This window comes from Musca domestica, unplaced genomic scaffold (assembly GCF_030504385.1).
Source record: "Musca domestica strain aabys unplaced genomic scaffold, Musca_domestica.polishedcontigs.V.1.1 187, whole genome shotgun sequence".
NCBI classification, from domain to species: Eukaryota; Metazoa; Arthropoda; class Insecta; order Diptera; family Muscidae; genus Musca; species Musca domestica.
Genome location: NW_026712243.1, coordinates 646410 through 672358, shown reverse-complemented (window position 1 = coordinate 672358; position 25949 = coordinate 646410). Strand labels below are relative to the sequence as shown.

The following is a 25949-nucleotide window of genomic DNA, read 5'->3' as shown; positions in this document are numbered from 1 at the left end:
GTTGTGGCGGGTGTTGCGGTGATACTCTTGGTCGCCAAATCGGATTGACATTTTAAAGCCAGCTATGCTGACACATAATATTCTCGTTGACGCTTTTGACATTTTTCGCGTGCAATGTAGCACAGGGCAATGGTGATCAATAGGGCAATGGTTATGCCCATGCCAATGCTAACCCACATAATCTCCTCATTGATGCCAACATATGAGCGGCCTAAAGAAAATGAAAAAAAAAAAATAAGAAGAAGAAAAAGAAGAAATTAGTTGTTGGATTTTTTTGCGTTTTGAGTTGAAGAAATTTTCTGGCTCAGAATTGGATATATGCTGGTAATATGGTAAAAAAGGATTTAAAATGGAAAATTATTAAGCTTAAAGAGAGAGAGAGAGAGTTTTTATTCAATGTCATATACTCACGGCGAATAGGATATTTAAGGACCATTTACTTTTGCTAAACTGGGATCCCTTTTGGTGTCTTTCTTCAATGAGTGGTTGTAATGAAACTAAAAATTTATTTTAAAACCAGTAAGGAAAAGTCGGGCGGGGCCGACTACATAATATCCTACACAACTATGCATATTTAGTAGAGCTCCCGCAACAAAAATAATTTATTTGAAGTAGATCATACTACCTATCACCATTTGGTTTTAGAGCAGTTACTGTTTCGTTTCAGAGCGAACTAAAATATGGCAGGCATATCCAATTCTGAGACGGAGACATTTTTACACCCAATAACATTGCTATAGAGTGTATGATACCACTTCAAGGATTATATTGAAAAAATACAACTCGGAGCGGAATTCCACCAAATGGAATCGTACGCCCCGAAATTTAACCAATTAGGCTGATATTAATCATTATTTGCACAATAAACCTGAAATCGGAGAAAGGATATATATTGCAGCTAGATCCAAATCTTAGCCGATTTCGATAAAATTTGGCAAAGGTATTTCCGAACTCTATAAATCGACTCAGAAAGTGAGTGTATGGATATCCTCAAAAGTAACTAAGGGTCTAACTGGCTTCCTTCCTCATGTTACAAACAAATTCTCAAAAACATAATACCCTTACCACTATGTGGTTTAGGGTATAAAAACTTAAAACAAACAAGCTTGATATTTATCACTACCCCACAATTACCTTCCATTCTTGACCCTTTAGTTCAAATATAATAGAGTTTTTAAAGGCCCCCAAGAAGCCCATACACTCACATATACCTAATCTCCTCTCTCACAAACAAAATTTAGCACGGATATTATCTATACCCTCAACCATGTGGCTACAGAGGGTATATATCGTTTGATACGGCCAAAACGTGCCTGATCGAAATAACAGTTCTAGACCCTAGGTCTCTTTGGCCAAATCCGTTTCATGACATTTGAAGTCGATCTAGCGATGTCCGTCCGTCTGTCTGTCTGGCTGGTACACACGATAACTCTCGAAGGGAGTATCCTATTTGATCCAAACTTGGTACATCGTAATATCATTATCAAACTTACCTCGAGTTCGAAGAATGGCAATATCGGCCCACTCCTTCCGGTACCTCCCCCACAAAATTTCAAGATTTTCAAAAAAAAAAAAAATAATAATAATATATAAACAAGTAAAAAAGCTGTAAGTTCGGCCGGGCCGAACTTTTAATACCCTCCACCATTTGGTACAAATTTGGCAATTTCCAAAAAAAAAACAACCGTTAAAAATTCTGTTAAAATCTTAAAAATACCGAATGCTTATACGACGACGTGGGCCTGCATAGGCAACTTCATAAACTATTACAATATTTAAATGCGAAACTTGAAGAAAAATCTGTTTATAATGTAGCTAAAATCGTCAAAATACCGAATATGAGGGTACCGTTATATGGGGGCTATACGAAGACGTGGACCTGCACAGACAATTTTCTGGCATGGGCTGAAGTATCCATTACGAACTTCACATACGAAATTTGAAACAATCCCTGTAAATAATGTCGCTAAAATCATTAAAATACCGAATATCGGGGGGTACCGTTATATGGGGGCTATATGAAGACGTGGACTTACATGGCTCATTCTTTGACTTTGGATGAAGTATCCATTACGAACTTCAAATACCAAATTTGAAACGATTTCGGTAAACAATGTCGCTAAAATCATAAAAAAACCGAATATCGGGGGTACCGTTATATGGGGGCTACAGGAAGACGTGGACCTACATGGCTCATTTTTTGATTTAGGATGTAGTATCCATTACGAACTTCAAATACCAAATTTGAAACGATTTCGGTAAACAATGTCGCTAAAATCATCAAAAAACCGAATATCGGGGGTACCGTTATATGGGGGCTACAGGAAGACGTGGACCTGCACAGATAATTTTCTGTCTTAGGCTGTAGCATCCATTACAAACTTCAAATGCCAAATTTGAAATAATTCCGGTGAATAATGTCGCTAAAATCATCAAAATACCGAATATCGGGAGGTACCGTTATATGGGGGCTATATGATAACTTGGACCTACATGGCCCATTTACGAACTTAACCTGCCTACTGGGAAAAAATACATGTGTGCAAACTTTTAGCCTTCTATCTCAATTTGTTCGAAAGATAGCGTGATTACAACAGACAGACAGACAGACAGACAGACAGACGGACATGGCTAAATCGTCTTAGAATTTTACGCTGATCAAGAATATATATACTTTGTTGGGTCTGACATGAATATTTCGAGGAGTTACAAACGGAAGGACAAAATTAATATACCCTCCATAGTATGGTGGAGGGTATAAAAATATACATAAGATGAAAAAACTGCTGCCAACTTCAGACTGCTGTCATTTCTAAGCCACTCGTCCGAGAGCTGTTAAAATTATTCCGGTGACAGCTAATTATATTGTTTTCAAGCGTATAAAAGCATTTTGGTGGGAATTTTCCAGAAAAAAATTATTCGTTATGGAATTCAAGCGTGATAGTGCGATTTCTTTATATTTGGCTGGAAAACCACAAGTGGCTACCGTTAGAGCACTCCAGCATTTAAATGTGAATAAATTTTTTGTGTCTCGTATCATCGCTCGTTACCGTGATACTGGTAGCGTAGCTCGACGTCAAGGAAGTGGACGAGAGACAACAGGAACATCAGCAGAAATGTTTCGAAAAGTAAAGAAACGACTTGATCGAAACCTGCGTCGCAGTGGTTGAAAAAAGGCTTGTGAGCTGAATATATCGCAATATTCCATTTGGCAAATATTGAAAAATGAGCTCGGGGTAAATCCAATGTAATTCCAAGAAGTACAAGAAATTACACCGCAACGGAAAGAAAATAGACTCAAAAGAGCTAAAGAGTTGCTTCGCTTGGCCGACTGTGTTGATCTGCCGAATTTGGATTTCTCCGATGAGAAAACATTCGTTGTCAAGCAGTTTGTAAACAAACAAAATGATCGTGTTTACTTGCCAAAGAGGTCAGCTGAAAATGCAGTGCACCTTCGGTTGGCCTCCAGAACTCAAGCACCGGCCATGGTGATGGTGTGAACCGTGGCATCACGAATAAATGCCGAATATTGTCGCGAAAATATCCTGAAGGGTGTATTAAAGCCTTGGCAACGCAAACATTTTGACCGCAGACCTTGGACATTCAACAGGACTCAGCACCATCGCACTCAGCACGCGCCACCCAAGAATTGTTGCAAAATGAGGTTTCCCGCTTCATTTCCAGCGCACAATGGCCACCAAAATCTCCAGGTACCAATCCGTTGGACTATTGTGTCTGGAGTATTTTGGAAAGCAAGGTTGGCACTAAAAAATACCAAAGTGTCGATCACCTCAAGCTAGCGCTTCGCCGGGAATGGGCCAAAATACCGCAGAGCAACATTGAGCAGCCTGTGACGCGTTCATTGGCCGTTTGAAGGCCATAATTCATGGCAAAGGTGACCAATTCGAACAAATCTAAACTTATTCTAAAATTTGATGCTATTTCCGAAATTTTTTGCCTTCATTTAATAAATTTAAAAAAAAATAATTAAAAATTATGACGTTTGACTTTGTGGCAGTTTTTTATCTCACCCTTTGGAGGTAAGGCTATTATGTCTTTGTGCATTTGTTTGTAACATGGGGAAGGTAGCGAGATAGACCCATATTTACTTTTGAGGATCTTCATTGAATCACTTTCCGAATCGATTTATGCATGTCAGTCCGTCTGTCCATGTATTCTTGTGAACCAAAAGCAGGACGCATTTATTATCCGATTGAGATGAACATTTCTAAACAATATTTTTTTTGGTCCAAGGACGAAACCTATAAAAATTCGTGATAATCGGTTAAGATTTGCATGTTACTCCCATATAAACCTTCAACATATTTCAGGTTAATTGTGCACCAAATGGCCAATATCAGTTCAAATGACCTGCATTTTGGCACATCCGACTGAATTCAGTACAGAAGCAAGTCCGTCAAATTTGATAAAAATCGGTTTAGATATAGCTTTAGCTTTCATATATAAGTTTCATCCGATTTTGGGTTTTAAGTCCCTCACAAAAATGATATTGGGTACCAGATATCTTATAGAGCTCGGAAATAACTATGCCAAATTTTAGCGAGATCGTCTTTGGATATTGGATATAGCTCCCATATATATCCTTAATACTATTCACCATAATATATAATTGTGTAATTTTTTTAATATTCGAAGTTAAAAAAAAATCTGTATCTTCAGCTTCACCTGATGCAATTTTCATCTTAGAAGTAGTGCAAGCAATATCATGTAAATCACCCTTTCAATGCCTTAGGCTTGGCCATAACACGAGAATCATTTATAATTGACAAGGAAATTACAAGTGGTGCGATATCAGTTTTTTTCCCTCATTTTCCATCAAATGATGCAGACGATACTAATATAAATAGGCCATGTGGGCCAATAGTTGTCATCATAAGTTGGACAGCTTCGTCTGGAAAACATTTCGAAACATCAAAAAAGCAAAACAAAAAAATAGTATAGTTCACGCCATGAAAGTTTGTAAGTATTTGCAAAATATTGAAAAAAAAATAACCATTTAAACGATTCTCGATCTCCTCCTTTCCAAATATTAGACTATTTATTAGTATTTGCGACCATAGTGGGTCCCCAACTAATTGGGGGTCATAGCCCTGTTTTTGGTCTCAATTATCCTGTGAAAAGATCGCCAGTTGATTGTTCCTCTTGCGAGGATGGCGAACTCGTAGCCGATCGTAGCAGTTGCTCAAGTTACTATCTATGCGTTGGCGGCCAGGCATTGCGGCAAACATGTGGCCCCGGTTTGTTATTTGACTCCCGCACCAGATCTTGTAATTTGGATTACTTGGTCGATTGTCCAGTAAATCGCTATCAGGGCTATAATGACAACGATTGTAAGCCGCATGTTATTGATTATATCTGGCCTTTTGGTTCTCGCTATGAAGAATATAACAAATATATTCATCGACGACCACCGGTAGTAGTACCCGAATATAGGCCACATGTGATACGTCCAAATCCCTATGTTACGCCTTCAAATAGGGTAAACGATGAAACCACAACATGTGCACCAACGACTGTCACAACAACAAATGCACCAAGGGCTGTCACAACAACGACCGTCACAACAACATGTGCACCAACGACTGCCCCCACTTCATGTGCTCCAACGTCTGCCACCACCCCTTGTAACTCGTCTGGTGGTAGTGGATCAGGCGGCGGATCTGGTAATGGGTCAGGAAGCGGATCTGGAAGTGGCGGATCTGGTAGCGGCGGTTCTGGAAATGGTGGCTCTGGTAGCGGATGTAGTGGTGGATCTGGTAGTGGAGGTTCTGGTAGCGGCGGGTCTGGTAGTGGTGGATCCGGCAACGGTAACGGCGGCTCCGGTAACGGTTCTGGTTGCAACGGAATCGTCACACAACCACCCCCCACTACAACTTGTTCGACAACCACAACATGCCCTACGACGACACAAAGCTCGTCAGACTCTGGAAATTGTAACGGTAACGGTAACGGTTCTGGAAATGGTGGGTCTGGCAACGGTTCTGGAAATGGTGGGTCTGGCAACGGTTCTGGAAATGGTGGCTCTGGTAGCGAATGCAGTGGTGGATCTGGCAATGGAGGTTCTGGTAGCGGCGGGTCTGGCAGCGGTGGATCCGGCAACGGTGGATCCGGAAACGGCGGCTCCGGTAACGGTTCTGGTTGCAACGGAATCGTCACACAACCACCACCCACTACAACTTGTTCGACAACAACGTGCTCAACCACAACATGCCCTACGACGACACAAAGCTCGTCAGACTCTGGAAATTATAACGGTAACGGTGACAGGAATAACGGCAATGTCAGGCTCAATTATCTAATGTCATACAACGATTGTGCCTCCCTGGCCGATAATACCATTCTGTTGGATTTGAAACATTGCCGTCGCTATTATGTTTGCACCAATAGGCGTGCAAAACGCGTCAGATGCAGCATTGGTCAATGGTATGACAAGGATGCACATAGCTGCCGTCCACGTGCCGAGGTGACCAATTGTGTGGCAAATAAGAATTAATCGAATTCTTCACATCCAGCCCGAAGACAACGCCTCAGATATATTTCACAATGTATATCCAAACATCGGTTAGCCGACATATATATATAAAAAAAATAGTGTATCCCAAATAAACAGCAATATTATTTCAGATATTCTAGTGTATCTTACTATCACAGTCGGGGTCTGTAGAGGTACATAATTTAGCAATAATTATCGACAAAAGTGTCCCCGTATTCCATATATTAAAGGTACCAAGTCTAAATGGAATTGGATGATTATTTCGTGTTTTATGAGTTTCATGAATATTCAGACCCTTTGTGGGGAGGTACCAGAAGGAGTATATCGATATATTCCATCTTCACACCAAACCTTGGCTTGATAAAATATTGTGATGTAATGTAATTTAAAGACAATCGGACACTTACATCACATTTTACAAGAGTTATAATTATTCAAAATGTTGACCCTTTGTGGGGGAGGTGCCAAACGGGTGGTGATATATTTTCCATCTTAACGTCAGATCTTTTGCCTTTTCTCTTTCTGTGTTATAAATTATTATACCCTCAGTCATATGGCTATATAGGGTATTTATCATTTGATACGCCCAAAACGTGCCTCATCAAAATAACGGTTTCAGAACCTAGGTATCTTTGGACTAAATCCGTTTCAGGACATTTGGAGTCGATTTAGCGATGTTCGTCCATCAGTCTGTCTTGCTAGCTGGTGCGCACGATAATTCTTGAAGGAAGTATCCGATTTGATCCAAAGTTGGTACATCATAATATTATTATCAAACTTAGATCGAGTTCGGAGATGGGCAATATCGGTCCACTACTTCTGGTAACTCCCATACAAAATGGCAAAAATTTCAAAGAAAATAGTTTATTGCACAGAAAGAGAAAGCATAATTCGATTTTGCTCCAACTTTGCGAATCCTAATATTTTAATCATTGCTAGGTCAGGTGCGAAAATGGAAAATATGGGTCCACTCCATCAGGTACTTTCCCCACAAAACGTCGAAATTTTCAAAAAAAAATATTTTTTTGCAAAGAAAAAGAACAGGTAATCCGATTTTGCTCCAACTTTGCAAATCCTAATATTTGTGTCAGTGCTGGGCCAGGTGCGAAAATGGACAATATCGGTTATTAATATCAATATCACTTTTTCTGGTACCACCCCCACAAAAGATCGAAATTTTCAAAAAAATATTTTACTGCACAGAAAAAGAAAGGATAATCCGATACCGCTCCAACTTTGAAAATCCTAATATTTGCGCCAGTTCTAGGTCAGGTGCGAAAATGGACAATATCGGCTCATTCCATTAGGTACATCACCACAAAGGGTCAACATTTTGAATTATTACAACTCTTATAAAATGTAATGTAAGAGTCCGATTGTCTTCAAATTTCACACATTCCAATAATTTTATTAACCCAAGGTCTGGCGCCAAGTTGGAATACATCGGTCTACTCCTTCTGGTATCTCCCTTACAAAAGGTCAAAATTAAAAAAAAAAAAAACAAAAAAAAAATTTCTGCACAGAAAGAGAAGCAATAATCCGATTTTGTTAAAACTTTGCAAATCCTAATATCTGAGTCAGTTCTAGGTCCGTCAAGTGTCTCCCCCACAAAGGGTAAACATTTTGAATAATTACAACTCTTATAAAATATGACGTAAGAGTCCGATTGTCTTAAAATTTCATACATCCCAATATTTTTATAAACCCAAAATCTGGTGATAAGATAGAATATATCGGTCCACTCCTTCCGGTACCTCTCCCACAAAAGGTCGAAATTTTGAATATCCATTGAGCTCAAAAAACGCGAAACTAAAATCCGATTCTATTTAGATTTGGCACATCTGAATATTTCTAGCAACACAGGATCTGTTATAAAAACGGTAGAGATCGGAACATTTCTTCTGGTACCTTCCCCACAAAGGGTCAAAGTTTTGTATAACCAAAATCGTTCTTCATATTTCACATATCCAATTATTTCTACTAAAAAAAAGATCCGTTGTGAAGATGGTATATATCGGTCCAATCCTTCTGGTATCTTCCCCACAAAGGCTCAAAATTTTGAATATCCATGAAGCTCATAAAAAGCAAAATTAACATCCGATTTCATTCAAGACTTGATATATCGCAATATTTCCATCAACACAAAAGATCTGTTAAAAAAAATGATGGTAGAGATCGGACCATTACCTGCCCCACATAGGGTTCCAGATTTTGAAAAACAAAACGCTTAAAGACAAACATTTTGCTAACACAATATCTGTTGTGAAGATGATATATATCTGCAAACCCCTTCTGGTACCTCACTCACAAAGGGTCATAATTTTCAATACATTGGCTGAGGGTATAGATCTGTCGGCAAAACCGGCAGATACTTTTTAACTCGTTTTCTTTGAATATGTTGACATTTTGTGTGGCAGGTACCAGAAAATAATAATTGAAAATAATATTACGATGTACCAAGTTTGGATCGAATCGGATACTTCCTTCGAAAATATTTGAAATATTTATTTTTAGTTGTTAGATTTTCCCAGCGCCCCATCCGCACTCAAGAGTATGTACAAAGTATTTTGCAGAAGTACTTTTTGTTAATTTATTGTAAGAATTTTCTGGACGACCACTTCTATACATTCACTCAAAACAATATTGTACAAAATTTAGTACCATTTAGTACAGTTCTTATACTTAGTTCTAAAAACTATTTTCTTATACTAAACTATATCCCTAAATTAACCCTCATCGTATCCTCAAAAAAACTTACGAACATTACCCTGTGTGTAGTTTTCAAACACCCCTGCGGCAAAAACAACCCATTTCCGCTAAAATGTGGCGTCCTGCTGTTCAAGGTATATTTGGTGGACACTCTTAGACATTTTGCACCAACTGCCTATGGGGAACTTTCCGAATTCATTAGCATCAGGAGAGCGCTGATTTGGTAATCGCAAATTTGAAGCTTTGTATTCTTTTCATACACTTGAAAGTAAAAACGCGGCAGGTTCCCATCGTGAACCTACATCGTTTCCATTGTTACATGATGGCCCTTAATTATACCCTCCACCTTGAAAAGGTGGGTATATTAACTTTGTCATTGCGTTTGTAACATCCTTAAATATTCGTCGTAGACCCAATAAAGTATATATACTCATAATCAGCATATAATTCTAAGTCGATTTAACGATGTCCGTCTGTCTGTCAGTCCGTCTATATGTCTGTCTGTCAGTCTGTCTCTCTGTTGAAATCACGATACAGCCCACATTATTTGATGTAGAGCGCCAAAATTTAGCAGAGCAATTTGTATTGTGTCTAGGATGGTTGGTATTGAAAATGAGATATATGGGTCCACGTTCTGGTAAAGTCCCCATATAACGGTACCTCCCGATATTCGGTATTTTGATGATTTATGCCACATTTTTTCACGGATTTTTTTTTGAAAATTGGTATTTGTAGGTCATAACGGGTCCCTGTGCGTGTGGCAAAACATTACATGTATAGGTTCACGTTTTGGTATAGCCCCCATATAAAGGTACCTCCGGATATTCGGTATTTTGATGATTTATGCCACATTTTTTTACGGATTTGTCTGAAAATTGTTATTTGTAGGTCATAATGGGTTCCAGCTCCGGTGGCGAAACATTGCATGTACTTGTCCACGATTTGGTATAGCCCCCATATAACGGTACCTCCCGATATTCAGTACTTTAATATTTTTTTGCCACATTTTTTCACGGATTTGTCTAAAAATTGGTATTTGTGGGTCCTAGTTCGTGTGGCGAAACATTGTATGTATAGGTCCACGTTTTGGTATAGCCCCCATATAACGGTACCTCTCGATATTCGGTAATTTGACATTTTTTCACGGATTTGTCTAAAAATTGGTATTTGTTGGTCATAATGGGTTCCAGCTCCGGTGGCGAAACATTGTATGTATGGCTCCACGATTTGGTATAGCCCCCATATAACGGTACGTCCCGAAATTCGGCATTTTAATGGTTTTTGTCACATTTCTTCCAATGCTTCCTTTACCCCAAGGTGGAGAGTATTAAAACTTAATGTTTTTTTACTTGTTTTTTTAATAAAATTTAAAACTACGCCCTCTCCTTGATTTTTTTTTTTGAGTTGCAACCTGTTTTTTTTTTATTTTCAAATTCAAGTACGATTCACAGGACAATTTGTAACCAAATTACGATTACGACAGATTAGGTTTTCACGATCAAACCATTGTGAAATGGGACATCGTTGCGATGCTACACGTCCATTTTGACACATGTAGTAACGGCCACAGTGACGGCTATCTGTGAGGAATACACCATTCGGTAAAGACAAACAATCATCGCGACTCACCAGATTGAGAGCATAGCGAAAGAAATTTACACGCGTAGTAGTGGCTGTAGGTGTAGAGCATGATGTTGTTGTTGTTGTTGTATCCTCAGTAATCTTATTACAATCCAAGCTGATGCCCAGAAATATCGCTGAGAACAAAATTATCACGGAAAATGACAATTCTGCAGGGAAATAGATAGATTTTCTTTTTTTAAAAAAAGGAGAGAATCAATTGCGTTATAAAAAGGTTCTTACTCAACTTCATTGTATTCCTTGCGTGATGTAATGTTTGATTACAAATTACTATTTTCCAGTGAAAATATGGTTCTTCTCATGTTTTAAATCGGAAAAAAACGTTTATAGAATAGGGCGTTGGTCTAATAGGGTACATACAATGTTGCAAGACAAGTAAAATAGATGGAGTTCGGTCGGGTCGAATTTATTGTACCTTGCACAATATAAATAAAATTAGATTCGGTTGGTTTCTTTATCCACATTTGGTCCTTCGAGCCGCATAAACTTGAAACTAAACCTGAACTGAGCGGATGGTATCTTTTCTCAGCATTTGGTCATTCGATTGTTCACATTTATGAAAGTGGAAAGAACCGGAGGCGGGACGTATATAAATGCATTAAAATGACAGAAAAATGAATGGGAAGCAAAAATACCAAGTCACGGAAACAAAGAGAATCAAATAATGAAGGACTTATTTGAAGACGAACCACTAAAGAAAAAAAAAGGAAGACAAAGAAAAATGTAAAATCTGACAACTAAATATCAAGCCGTGGTGGATTATACGAACTTCAATGTGAGTACGCCGCCGCTAGTCTCCAAAAAATAGAAGAGCATTTTGGTGAAAATAAAGTGCAGTTGGCACTATATACAGGGTTGCCCATATTCGACGGACCCATCTGGCAACGCCATAACTTTTGACAGAGATGTCACATCGCTTAACGACATACCGCGTTTGAAGCGTCAGTCCAAGCAGATTTTTACCATGAACCAATACACGCCACGCGAGCGCTCTGAAATAGTTGAAATTTACATTCAACAGAAGAAGTCAATTGTGAAAACTCGACGTGCGTTTAAAACATTAAAAATGTGAGAAGTGCGCCTTCTATGAACACCATTAAGCGTTTATACGAAAAATTTTCGACTGGTAAGGCTCTTTCTAATCCGAAGAGGCCATATAAAAGTCGACCAAGGCGATCGGCCGAGAATATCGCTGCCGTACGAGCCAGTGTTGAGAGGTCCCCAAGAACATCCCAAAAACGCCGTTCTCAGCAGTTGGGCATGGCTCGGTCCACTTTACAACGGATTATTCGCATTGATTTGCATTTGTTCCCGTACAAAATTCAATTGACGCACAGAATGTTGTCTGCGGACAAGCCTCGTCGATTGGAATGGGCCCAAAAGGCCCATAGGTCCGTCGAATATAGGCAATCCTGTAAAGGTTTATTTATTATAGAGGCGGGAATATTAAATGCCATTATAAAGCGAGAAGGTTTAAAATCAAGTTCTTTTTTGCAGAAAAGGTTCAAAAGTTTGTAATACCAAATGTGGAAGCTGATGATTATGCTCAGAAAAATAATAAAAGAACGTGTAATAAACAAAATTGCAGAATATCTCTCCGAGCTAATGAAATTCGATGTTTTAAACGTGCTGAGTAGAATTATGAAAAATAATAGCATATTTCTCTAGGGCGAACTTCGACGGTTTCAATAGAAATTACAAGCAGCTCTTTTCCAAAAATCGGAGGTCATTACTTTGGAAAACGCCAAAGAGGTGAAATTTAAGAAAACAGGACATATGTTCCTTCTTAATACCAATAAAAAAGTAAAAAAGCTGTTGGTTCCGCCAGGCCGAACTTTACATACCCTCCACCATTTGGTTCAAATTTGGCAATTTCCAAAAAAAAAAAAAAATAAAATAAAATCCGTTAAAAATTCTATTAAAATCTTAAAAATACCGAATGCCTATACGACGACGTGAACCTGCATAGGCAACTTTTGTCATAAGCCATTACAATATTCAAATGCGAAACTTAGAAAAAATCGATGAATAATGTCGCTAAAATCATCAAAATACCGATTATCGGGAGGTACCATTATATTGGGGCTATACGAAGACGTAGACCTGCACTGACAATTTTCTAGCATAGGCTGTAGTATCCACTACGAACTTCAAATACCAAATTTGGAATAGTTCCGGTAAATAATGTATCTAAAATCATCAAAATACCGAATATCAGGGGGTATCGTTATAGGGGGGCTATACGAAGACGTAGACCTGCACTGACAATTTTCTAGCATAGGCTGTAGTATCCACTACGAACTTCAAATACCAAATTTGGAATAGTTCCGGTAAATAATGTATCTAAAATCATCAAAATACCGAATATCAGGGGGTAACGTTATAGGGGGGCTATACGAAGACGTGGACCTGTTCGAACAATTTTCTCTCATAGGCTGTAGTATTCATTACGAACTTCAAATACCAAATTTGAAGTAGTTCCGGTAAATAATGTCTCTAAAATCAACAAAGTACCGAATATCGGGAGGTACAGATATATGGGGGCTATACGAAGACGTGGACCTGTTCCAACAATTTTCTCTCATAGGCTGTAGTATCCATCTCGAACTTCAAATTCAAAGTTTGAAACAATTCCGGTAAATAATGTCTCTAAAATCATCAAATTACCGAATATCGGGAGGTACCGTTATATGGGGGCTATAACAAAACGTGGACCTACATGGCCCATTTTCAATACCAAAAGTCCTGCAGTCGAGAAAAATTTTATCAATCTACTTCAAGCTAGAGCTACTCGGAAGCTAGAGTGATTTCCACAGACGGATAGACGGACGGACAGACTGCTGTCATTTCTGAGCCACTCGTCTGCTAAAATTATTCCAGTGACAGCTCATTATATTGTTTACAAGTGTACAAAACCATTTAGGTGAGAATTTTCCAGAAAATAAGTTATTCGTGATGGAATTCAAGCGTGATTTCTTTATGTTTGGCTGGAAAACCACAAGTGGCTATCGTTAGAGCACTCCAGCATTTAAATGTGAATATATCTTTTGTGTCTCGTACAATCGCTCATTACCATGATACTGGTAGCGTAGTCCGACGTCAAGTGGATGGAAGAAAACAGCAACATCAGCAGAAATGATTCGAAAAGTAAAGAAGCGACTTGATCGAAACCCGCGTCGCAGTGGCCGAAAAATGGCTCGTGAGCTGAACATATCACAATATTCAATTCGGCAAATATTGAAAAATGAGCTCGGGGTAAAGCCATTGAAATTTCAAAAAGTGCAAAAACTTACACGGCAACAAGAAGAAAATAAACTCAAAAGAGCTAAAGAGTTGCTTCGCTTGGCCGAAAGTGGTGAACTGCCGAATTTGGTTTTCTCCGATGAGAAAACATTCCTTGTCCAGCAGTTTGTAAACAAACGAAATTATCGTGTTTACTTGCCAAAGAGGTCAGCTGGAAATATGCACCTTCGGTTGGCCACCAGAACTCAAGCGTCGGCCATGGTGATGATGTGGGCCGCTATAACAGCCGATGGTCGCTCTCCGCTCGTATTAATCGTCCGTGGCATCAGAATAAATGTCGAATATTATCGCGAAAATATTCTGGAGGCCTTGGGCACGCAAACATTTTGGACGCAGACTTTGGAAATTCCAACAGAAGCCAGCACCATCGCACTCAGCACCTGCCTCTCAAAATTGGTTACAACATGAGGTTCCTCGCTTCATTTCCAGCGCACAATGGCCACCAAAATCTCCGATTGCCAATCCATTGGACTATTGTGTCTGTAGTATTTTGGAAAGCAAGGTTGGCACTAAAAAATACCAAAGTGTCGAGCACCTCAGGCAAGCACTTCGCCGGGAATGGGCCAAAATACCGCAGAGCAACATTCGAGCAGCCTGTGGCGCGTTCATTGGCCGTTGGAAGACCATAATTTGTGTCAAAGGTGACCAATTCGAGCAAATCTAAACTTATTCTAAAATTTGATGCTATTTCCGAGATTTTTAAATTTAACAAGTAAAAAACATTAAGTTCGGCCGGGCCAAACTTTTAATACCCTCCACCTTAGGGTAAAAGAAACATTAGAAGAAATGTGGCAAAAACCATTAAATTACCGAATATCGGGAGGTACCGCTATATGGGGGCTATACCAAAACGTGGACCTATAATTACAATGTTTCGCTACACGCTCAGGGACCCGTTATGACATACAAATACCAATTTCCACACAAATCCGTGAAAAAATGTGGCATAAATCATCAAAATACCGAATATCGGGAGGTACCGTTATATGGGGACTATACCAGAACGTGGACCGATATATCTCATTTTCAATACCAACCATCCTAGACACAATGCAAATAGCTCTGCTAAATTTTGGCGCTCTACGTCAAATAATATGGGCTGTATCGTGATTTCAACAGACAGACAGACAGACAGACGGACATCGTTAAATCGACTTAGAATTTTATGCTGATTATGAATATATATACTTTATGGGGTCTAAGACGAATATTTAAGGATGTTACAAACGGAATGACAAAGTTAATATACCCTCCTTTCCAAGGTGGAGAGTATAAAAACTAGGGCGTTTGACTTTTTTATCTCACCCTGTTATATAGGAGCTATATCCAAATCTTGACAACATTTTAAACAATTATTTCTGAGCTGTATCTGGTATCTGGTACCAGAGATTGTGGTATGTATGTTACGCATGCAAGGGACTCAAAAATCCCAAATCGGATGAAACATATACATGGCTATATATATATATATACCTATATATGAACCGATTTTAAACAAATTTGAAGTACTTGTTTCCAGGATCAATTCAGTCGGAATTACCGAGATTCAGTTCATTTGGGCTGATATTAGCCATTTGGAGCACAATAAATCTGATATCGGATAAAGATATGTATGGGAGCTATATCCAAATCTGATCCGATCTCGATGTGGTCTAGGTTATAAAAATCTCCTGGGCCCATTGTTTTGACATATTTTTCAACGAAATTCTCTTAAATTTGGCATATTGAGATCGCAATACGATTTTCACACATTTGCAGGTACAGCTATGCATTACAAACCCTCGAATCAAACTAATTGTCAAATAAACTCCTCCCGAAAAGGAGTAGGGTATGGAAATTTAGTTATCTACATGTTTTCTAACAAAAACACATGTCAAATGTTCGCTATTAACAGACCCTGTTCATATAAAAATGAAAATATTAGAGAAAACTATTTGACATTTGTTTAGATACGTTGGTCGCCGATCTTTATAGCTTATAATGGAACTCGGTAAGATTATTTTAGAAACTAGAATAAAAAATAATATATTTTCATTTTCATGCAGGATATAATATATTTTCAGTGTTACTTCTATTATTTGCCATTAACCTGAGCAATGCCAGAGATTGTGGAATAAATCCCATAGATTCATTTCACATAGAAATCCCCACAACGACATCAACAATTTCAACAACAACAACAACAACAACGACAACAGTATCCTCTACCACATCGACGACCACCGAATCCACCACTACAACCTCAACATCATCGGTTTCCGTTGAAACAACGACAAGTGGAATGCATAGCTGTGACACCACAACAACTTCTTTATGTATCGCTACGACGACAACAACCACATGGGAATGTGATTCGAATACCAATTCTCCGCCTTCAAGCTTTGCGGTTCGTGTATTTTGGACCCATCAAGATTGTGTCAATTTGAAAGATGACACGTTTTTGGTGGATCCCAGACACTGTCGCCGTTATTACATTTGTCACAATGGCCGGCCTAAACGCCAACACTGTCCTCTGACCCAGTGGTTCGATCGTCAGACGTTAAGTTGTCGTGCCAGAAATTTAGTAACAAATTGTCCAATAAATAGATCGTAAAGGCTGAACGTGGGAGCTATGAAGCAAAGAATTATTTGAAAATAGAGAACAATTGTAAAGGTATTCGTCGTAAGTGCGGCAACTGCCAGGAATGAGTTCAAGTGACATGGGTAAAAACGTATCTTTAATGAAAGTGTATTTCATGAATATGCATAAATTTCAGGACAAGTAATTTTTTCAATAAAACAAGTTAGAAAGTATCTGTTCGTTTATCGTCATATGCCATCCAAAGTTAAGTTTGACCTTAGCTTTCCTTTATTGGCATGTGCAAAGTTTGAACTAATATCAAGTTTACATTAGATCGTTTTGTTGAGGAAAACCTCCTTTACGAGGATTTATTTGACAAATATGCAATGGAATGTTTTCTTTGATCAGATAGGTTACTAGAAGGCTGGAAGCAATACATTTTATCTTCACCTAGAATATAATTGCATGTGAGAAGTTTTTAGAAGATCGGGCAACAATCTCACGTTTTATGGGTTTTGTACTGTTGAATTTTTTTTAAAAAATTTAAGGCACAAAAAGGAGCAAGTAAGATATTGTCCACTGTTGAAGCGGACTTAAGCGCCATGCAAATACTATTATACTCGAATTTCCTGTTTAATTGGGAATTTGGGAGACCTGCTTCGAATCACCACAACTCCGTTGTGTATCGTGTAATTTCATAAACAGATCATGATTTTTACTACTCTAAATTCTCTTAAGCATAACCGAATCAGAATAACTCAGCATGAAAACAATCACCAAATGAATAGAGAGTATAAGAATAATACTGAGTATAGAGAACGGCAGAGAGGATTAAAAATGGCCAACCAAATTTGAAACGATTCCGGTGAATAATGTCTCTAAAATCATCAAAATACCGAATATCGGGAGGTACCATTACCAAAAGTCCTGCAGACATAATATACATTTGAGTAAAATTTTATCAATCTACTTCGATACGTTCGGAAGCTAGAGTAATTTCCACAGACGGATAGACGGACGGTCATTGTTAAATCGACATAGAATTTTATGCTGATCAAGAATATATGTACTTTATGGGGTCTATAATGTATATTTCGAAAATTTATATACTATGGTGGAGGGTATAAAAATATAGAACAATTGTAGAGGGATTCGTCATAAGGGCTGCAATTGCCAAAAGGGAGTTCAAATGACAAGTTAAAAATTTATTTTTTACGGGGAGAATATTTTTTACAAATAACTGCAACAAAGTCAAACGCCATAATTGTTTTTAAATTTTATTGAATGAAATCAAACAAGTAAAAAAGCAGTAAGTTCGGCCGGGCCGAACTTTGAATACCCTCCACCATTTGGAACGAATTAGAAAATATTAAAAAAAAAAACCATTGAAAATTCTGTAAAAATCTTTAAAATACCTAATATCGGAAGGTGCCGATATATGGGGGGATATACGCTACTGTGGACCTATATAGACAAATCTATGTCTGGGGGGTAAAGTACTCACAAGGAACTCCTTGTGTGGATTTTCAGATAATTCCATTGGGAAATGTGGCTAAAATCATCAACATCCCGAATATCGGGGGTACCGTTATATGGGGGATATATGATATTGTGGACAAATATCTTTCAGGGGTTACAGTGCTCACAAAGAAATCCTTGTGTGGATTTTCAGAGAATACCATTGGAATATATAGCTAAAATCATCAAAATACCGAATAACGGGGGTACCGTTATATGGGGGCTATACGATATCGTTAACCTATGTAGAAAACTCTATGTCAGGGGGTAAAGTGCTCACAAAGAACCCCTTGTGTGGAATTTCAGACAATTCCGTTGAAAAATGTGGCTGAAATCATCAAACTACCGAATATCAGAGGGAATATACGATATTGTGGACCTATATAGACAATTCCGTTTCAGGGGTAAAGTGCTCACAAAGAACTCCGTGTGTGGATTTTCAGACAATACGATTGGAAAATGTGGCTAAAATTATCAAAATACCCTAATATCGCGGGATACCGTTATATGGGGGCTATACGTTATCGTTAACCTATATAGAGAATTTTCCGTCGGGGGGTAAAGTGCTCACAAAGAACTACTTGTGTACAAAGAACCCCTTGTGACCATTCCGTTGAAAAATGTGGATAAAATCATCCAAATACCAAATATCTGGGGTACCGTTATATGGGGGCTATACGATATCGTGGGCCTATATAGATAATTCTCTGCCGAGGTATAAAGTACCCACAAGGAACTCCTTGTATGGATTTTCAGACAATTCCGTTGAAAAATGTGGGTAAAATCATCAAAATACCGAATATCGGGGGGTATCGTTATATGGGGGCTATACGATATCGTGGACCGATATAGCCCATCTTCGAACTTGACCTGCCTGCAGACAAAAGAGAGATCTGTACAAAATTTTAGCTTCGTATCTTAATTGGTTTAGACTGTAGCGTGATTACAACAGACGGACAGACGGACGGACTTGGCTAAATCGTCTTAGAATTTTACGCTGATCAAGAATATACATATTCTTTGTTGGGTCTAAAATGATTATTTCGATGAGTTACAAACGGAATGACGAACTTAATATACCCTCCATACTTTTTTTGGTGGAGGGTATAAAAAGTAGGAAAAAACATCAAAATTTAGAATAAGTTTAGATTTGTTCCAATTGGTCACCTTTGGCACGAATTATGGCCTTCAAACGGCCAATGAAACCGTCACACGCTGCTAGAATGTTGCACTGCGGTATTTTGGCCCATTCCCGACGAAGCGCTTGCTTGAGGTGATCGACACTTTGGTATTTTTATAGTGCCAACCTTGCTTTCTAAAATACTCCAGACACAATAGATTAGTATCCGCGGATTGTGGTGGCCATTGTGCGCTGGAAATGAAGCGATGAACCTCATTTTGTATCCATTTTTGAGCGGCGCGTGCTGGGTGGTGATGAGTCCTGTTGGAATGTCGAAGTTCTGCGGCCAAAATGTTTGCGTGCCCAAGGCTTAAATACACCCTCCAGAATATTTTCGCGATAATATTCGACATTTATTCTGATGCCACGGTCGATTAATACGAGCGGAGAGCGTCTTGCAATTTTTGGAATTTGAATGGCTTTACCCCGAGCTCATTTTTCAATACTTGCTGAATGGAATATTGCGATATGTTCAGCCATTTTTCGGCCACTGTGACGCGGTTTTCGATCAAGTTACTTCCTTACTTTTCGAACCATTTTCTTCCTTCTACTTCCTTGACGTCGGGCTACGCTACCAATATCACGGTAACGAGCGATGGTATGAGACACAAAAGATTTATTTACATTTAAATGCTTGAGTGCTCTAACGATAGCCGACTATCACTCTTGAATTCTATCACGAATAACCTGGAAAATTCTAAGCGAAATGCTTTTGTACGCTTGTAAACAATATAATGAGCTGTCACTGGAATAATTTTAATAGCTGTCGGACGAGTGGCTTAGAAATGACAGCAGTCTGAAGTAGGTTGAAGTTTTTTTCACCTCATCCTGTATATGTGGTATTAAGATAGTATAGTAAACATATTATATAATAAACATAGAAAAACAGTCTTATGCTAAGTATCGATATAAGGAACTAATGTTAGCCGCAATGTATTGAATAATTGTTTAATGAATTGATGAACATATACTTGAATCGCCAATCTTCCACGGAATCCACACACCGAGGGACAACATTTTAAATTTAGAATTTTGTTAAGTTTATCGCAAATAGTGAAATAAAGAATTTTTATACCCTACACCACAAGGGGGTCAGGGTATTATGACTTTGTGCATTATAAGCATGCCAAATTTAATGGAAATCGGTTCAGATATAGCTATAGCTCCCATATATATTGTTCACCCGATTTGTTATTTTTGTCCTCCGCAGCCGTAATATGCACTCTGTAAACAACAATATTTGGGGAAATATATCAAATGCAGCTCAGAAATACCTTTGCTAAATTTTATCGAGATCGGTTCAGATTTGGATATAGCTCCCATATATAACTTCGTCCGATTTACCTTTTATTGTGCACCAAACGTCTAATATTTGCCCAAATGGGATGGAATTTGGCACGTACGACCGAATTGAGTCTAGAAGGTAGTAAGTAAAATTTGGTGAAGATCGGTTCAGATATAGCTATAGCTCCCATATATATATTGTTCATCCGATTTGTTATATTTGTTACCCACAACCGTAATATGCACTCCGTAACAACGATATGGAGGGACATATATCAAATACAGCTCAGGAATATCTTTGCCAAATTTTATCGAGATCGGTTCAGATTTGGATATAGCTCCCATATATATCTTTATCCGATTTCAAATTAATTGTGCACCAAATGGGCAATACAATTCCGAATTTAAAAGATACAAATGCTTCGGCATATTTAGTCCTTTGAACTTTAAATTATAATTCTAATCATAGAGTGTATGATTAAATTCTTCCATAAAAACTTTTAATTGTTATGTGGAGCTCTACTTAATTAGCAAAGTGGTGTAGGGTATCATAAAGTCGGCCCGCCCGACTTAAAGACTTTCTTTACTGTTTTTTTTTTTTCCAAAAGTCGATATATGAAAATACCAGATAATTTCTTCGTTCTATTCAAAAAATGACTTATCCTGAAATTTACGCATATTCATGAATGTGGGCAATACAGGGTGAGATGAAAAAACTGCAACCAACTTCAGACTGCTGTAATTTGAAAGCCACTCGTCCGACAGCTGTTAAAATTATTCCAGTGACAGCTCGTTATATCGTTTACAAGCGTTCAAAAGCATTTTGGTGAGAATTTTCCAGAAAAAAGTTCTTCGTGATGGAATTCAAGCGTGATAGCGTGATTTCTTTATATTTGGCTGGAAAACCACAAGTGGCCATTAAAATTCCAAAACGTGCAAGAACTTACACCACAAAAGAAAGAAAATAGACTCAAAAGAGCTATATATATATTATATATATATATATATATATATATATATATATATATATATATATATATATATATATATATATATATATATATATATATATATATATATATATATATATATATATATGTGTGGGAGCTATTACTATGCCTGAACCGAATTCGATGTACTTGCCTCTAAACTGAATTCGGTAGGATGTACCAAAGTTCAGGACTTTTGGGCTGATATTGACATTTGGTGCACAATTAGTCCGAAATCGAATGAAGATAAATCTTGATAAAATTTGGCAGAGGTATTTCTGGGCAATACATGATATCTGGTACAAAATAGCATTCTTGTGGAGTGCATATTACGAATGTGAGGGACTTTAACACCAAATCTGTTGAAAGCTATATGTGGGAGCTATAGCTATATTTGAACCGATTTTTTGATGTATTTGCTTCTAGACTGAATTCCGTCAGATGTGCCAAAATTCAGGTTATTTGGACCGATATTGGCCATTTGGTGCACAAGTAACACGAAATCGGTTGAGATAGGTATGAAAGCTATCCCAAATTTGAATCGATCTTGATACAATTTTGCAAAGGTATTTTTGGGCTGTATCTGATATTCTTAACCAAACATCATTCTTGTGGGTTAATATTACGACCGCCGATGTAAAATTTGGCAGAGGTATTTCAGGGCAATATCTGATATCTGGTAGTGTATATTACGAACGAGAAATCGGTTGAAACCTAAATGTGGGAGCTATAGCTATATTTGAATTGATTTTTTGATATACTTGCTTCTGACTGAATTCCGTCATATGTGCCAAAATTCAGGTTATTTGGACCGATATTGAATTGAATTGAATTCGTTTGGATGTGCCAAAATTCAGGTCATTTGGACTAATATTGGCCACTTGGTTCACAATTAACCCGAAATTGGTTGAAGGTATATATTGGACCTATATCTAAATCTGAACCGATCTTGATCAAATTTGGCAGAGGTATACCTGGGCTATATTAGATATCTGATACTAAATATCATTCTTGTGTAGTTGAAATTTACACCGATTCTCACCAATTTCAATATGATTCATCCTTGGGCCAAACAATTTCAATTTCATCTCAACCGAATAATAAAGATGACCTGCATTTTGTTCACAAAAGTACATGGACAGACGGACGGACGAATTGACTCAGAAAGTGATTCCATGTAGATCCTCAAAAATAACTATGGGACTATCTCGCTTTCTTCTCCATGTTAATGCATAAGGGCATAATGCTCTTAGCACTATGTAGTGTAGGGTATAAATAGGCTTAATTAAAATTAATATAAGTATAAAATTGTCTCCTCTCCCCTACATTTCTCAAATTTTTAGTATTAACTAAACAATATGTGTATATTTTTGGTTCAAATTATGTATTTTATTGCATTAGTTAAAATTGGATATGTTTCTAATATTTGTAACCTGCACTGTAATTTACAAGATATTAATCTTGTGGTGCAGAAAGGAAAATAAATAAATAAAAGTTATCATTTATGTAAATATTTTTTTATAACATAGACATCTGTAATAAATATATAATACTTACCAACCCATATTAATTTACTAATTATACCCTACAACACTATGTGTTGGGGGTATTATAAGTTTGATTGGGCCAGAATTTATGTAACACCTCGAAATATTGGTTTCCCATATAGGAAAGTATATATGGATCTTCCTAGCTCGCCGAGCTGAGTCGATCTAGCTATGTATGTCCGTCCGTCCGTCCGTCCGTCTGTCCGTCTGTCCATGTTAATTTGTAATCACTCTACAGGTCGCAATTATGGCCCGATCTTCACGAAATTTAGAATGTAGGTGGGGTTAAGGTCAGAATAGAACCCTATTTCTTTTGGAGATGATCGCATAATATTTAGGAGTTGAAATGGACCAAAAACTGAAAAATTTCCTGATTTTGCAGTTGCTCTACAGGTCGCAATTATAGACCAATCGACGCGGAATTGCGCATGTAGCTAGAGTTTAGGGCGGGGAAGAAGCCTACCAATTTGGGTGGTCATCGGATAATATTTAGCGGATAAAAAATACCATATCTTTTGTGTTGAAAAATTTCAACATTTTTCATTAAACCGCGAACATTTTAAATCCCGGCGAAATCAATAGCCATGACAAGGTTACCTCTGATCTTTACATTGATGTTAACATCCATCAAATCGGATATATAGCAAAATATGTGCGATATATATGTCTATCAAAGAAGATATGCTTAAAAGATCTCTTATATGTCGAGAACGGCTGAACTGATTTCGATAGTTATCATTAATTCAGAATGGCCTCTTGGCAGGAAGGAAAAAACGTCTAAAAAAATAAAAATATCTCTCTAAAGATGAAAATATTGATTTTGTAAAATTTTCTCATATTTTTTCAATTTTGTCATATTTTTTTGGCATATTTTCATTTTGAATTAAACATTTGGTAATATTTCTACAGCTAACAAAACTAAGTAGTTAGGATATCAGGATATCATATACAGATCGCATTTATGGCCTGATCCTTATGAAATTTTGCATGGGGATAAGATGAGGGTCAGAATAGAAGCCTACACTTTTTGGAGATAATCGCGATATATATGTAGGGGTTGAAATGGACAAAAAAACTGCAAAATTGTCAGCAAGTCGTAATTATCGACCGATCGCATTTGAATGGAGGTTACCGGACATTGCAAAAGCCAAATAGTTTTGGATGGCCATCCAAAAATATTCAATCTGTGAAATAGTTTGCCAACTTTTGTAAACAAAATACGAAAATATCCATTCCAGTGTCTTTTTGGAGAATTCACAAATACAGAAAAGACGCACTTCTGACTATTTCGTTAAGGCTGATTTCGTTGAAGAATATAGTCAAATGTCTGTATCTCACATAGATGCGTTTAAGTCAAAAACCAATAATAAATGTTAATCTTTTGCCACTTCTGAGAGATTATAGGTGTTTGGGAAATATTGGTTCCAGATCTAGGAAGACCATTTACGTGCAACATCTACCAATAAATTGGAAATGAGCAAATTAGTTCAAGTTTCTATTATTCGAAAATTAGAACGAATCCTGATGGTTTTCTTTTATTATTTGTCACAATATCTTGTGGAATTCTTTCAAGTATATGGCCTATATAAACTGTATAATTTATTATAGTGTTGTAGGGTATTCAACGGTCGGCCCCGCTCGACTGTAGCCTTTGCTTACTTGTTTTAATTTTATTATTTAAAAAAATTAATTACAGTGCCACTTGCAGCAATAAAAATAGGTAAATCAAAACTTGTGATAAGTATATAATAAGCATAGAATCTAAATAATGAACATGCTGTCAATTTTTTTATAGTTGTCAATATTTTCAGCTGCAATTTGGATGCTTTTTTATCCGACATAAATAAAATCTTCAAAAGTTTTGTGCAATAAATTTTGATTAAAAAAACTGTTAAAGAAATTTTACTATTTACAGGAATTAGAAGCATTTTAAAGAAAATTTCAATTGTGGCTTCACGGTCTCATTATTAACAACAACAAAAATTCCACTTACCCTTTTTGCATTTCGGGAATTGTTAAGCATTCCCACCGAATTTTGGCCCCCTTTAAACTCAAACCATAACACAATGCGGAATTTAATGTTAATAGAATACGATCCAATTTGTGTGAGAGATTTATGTCCTGATCCAAGTATTCAATGAATGTGTGAGTTGGTGGGTGGGTGTTCGAATTCGTGTTGGTGGATGTACATACATATATGCAAATGTTGGATGCATGGATATGCATGTGTGGGTGGGTGTGTGTGTGTTTTGAAAAATACGTACCGTCTAAAGTGGAATGAAAAGAAGAAAGAGAGAATAATGAATGAATGAAGCAACTACTGGAAAATCAAGCAAGCAAACTATGCGGAAATCAAAACAAAAGGAACTAAAAACTGTACTGTGTAAACTCACCATTATAGTAGTGGTTGGAATAACCCGCCTTTCCGGCAACACGTCCAGCTGGCATTTTTCTGAATTGTTGTCTTAGATGTGGTTGCTGCTGCAATGCTGATAAATCTAACTCAAGTTAAACTTTGTCTAAGTTCAAGTTCATAAATGTTGGGTTTGGGTTAACACCTAACTTTATGGGGTTAAAATTATTTCTTCCGTTTCCTCTGTATAAGCCAAGGAATAGGGCGTTGTTTTTATTCCAGCTTGTTTATTTCGTTGACACAGTAACAAAATATCAGCTAAACTAGTTTTGGCAAATTTCAAATCTTCTT

At 37.5% G+C, this 25949-nt stretch overlaps 3 protein-coding genes across 4 annotated transcripts; 2 read left to right on the top strand and 1 right to left on the bottom strand.

The window, feature by feature from the left end:
- Positions 1-25746, bottom strand: LOC131801948 (uncharacterized). Its single transcript, XM_059121088.1, has 2 exons — positions 25639-25746; positions 1-211 (listed from the first exon to the last, which is right to left on the bottom strand). Exons 1-2 carry the CDS (start codon positions 25691-25693, stop codon positions 63-65), a joined length of 204 nt encoding a protein of 67 aa, XP_058977071.1. The 5' UTR covers positions 25694-25746; the 3' UTR covers positions 1-62.
- On the top strand, positions 4844-6644 carry LOC101891419 (uncharacterized). The gene is made up of 2 exons (XM_005186983.4): positions 4844-4980; positions 5055-6644. The coding sequence occupies exons 1-2, from the start codon at positions 4872-4874 to the stop codon at positions 6512-6514; spliced, it is 1569 nt and encodes a 522-aa protein (XP_005187040.3). The 5' UTR covers positions 4844-4871; the 3' UTR covers positions 6515-6644.
- On the top strand, positions 16074-16954 carry LOC131801947 (uncharacterized). Of its 2 annotated transcripts, none has more exons than XM_059121087.1 (2): positions 16074-16157; positions 16231-16954. In XM_059121087.1, the coding sequence occupies exons 1-2, from the start codon at positions 16148-16150 to the stop codon at positions 16758-16760; spliced, it is 540 nt and encodes a 179-aa protein (XP_058977070.1). In that variant the 5' UTR covers positions 16074-16147; the 3' UTR covers positions 16761-16954. The 2 variants fall into 2 exon arrangements, with proteins under 2 accessions (XP_058977070.1, XP_058977069.1); XM_059121086.1 differs by having other exon boundaries at positions 16082-16157; positions 16213-16954.
- Positions 25747-25949: the final 203 nt, after the last annotated feature.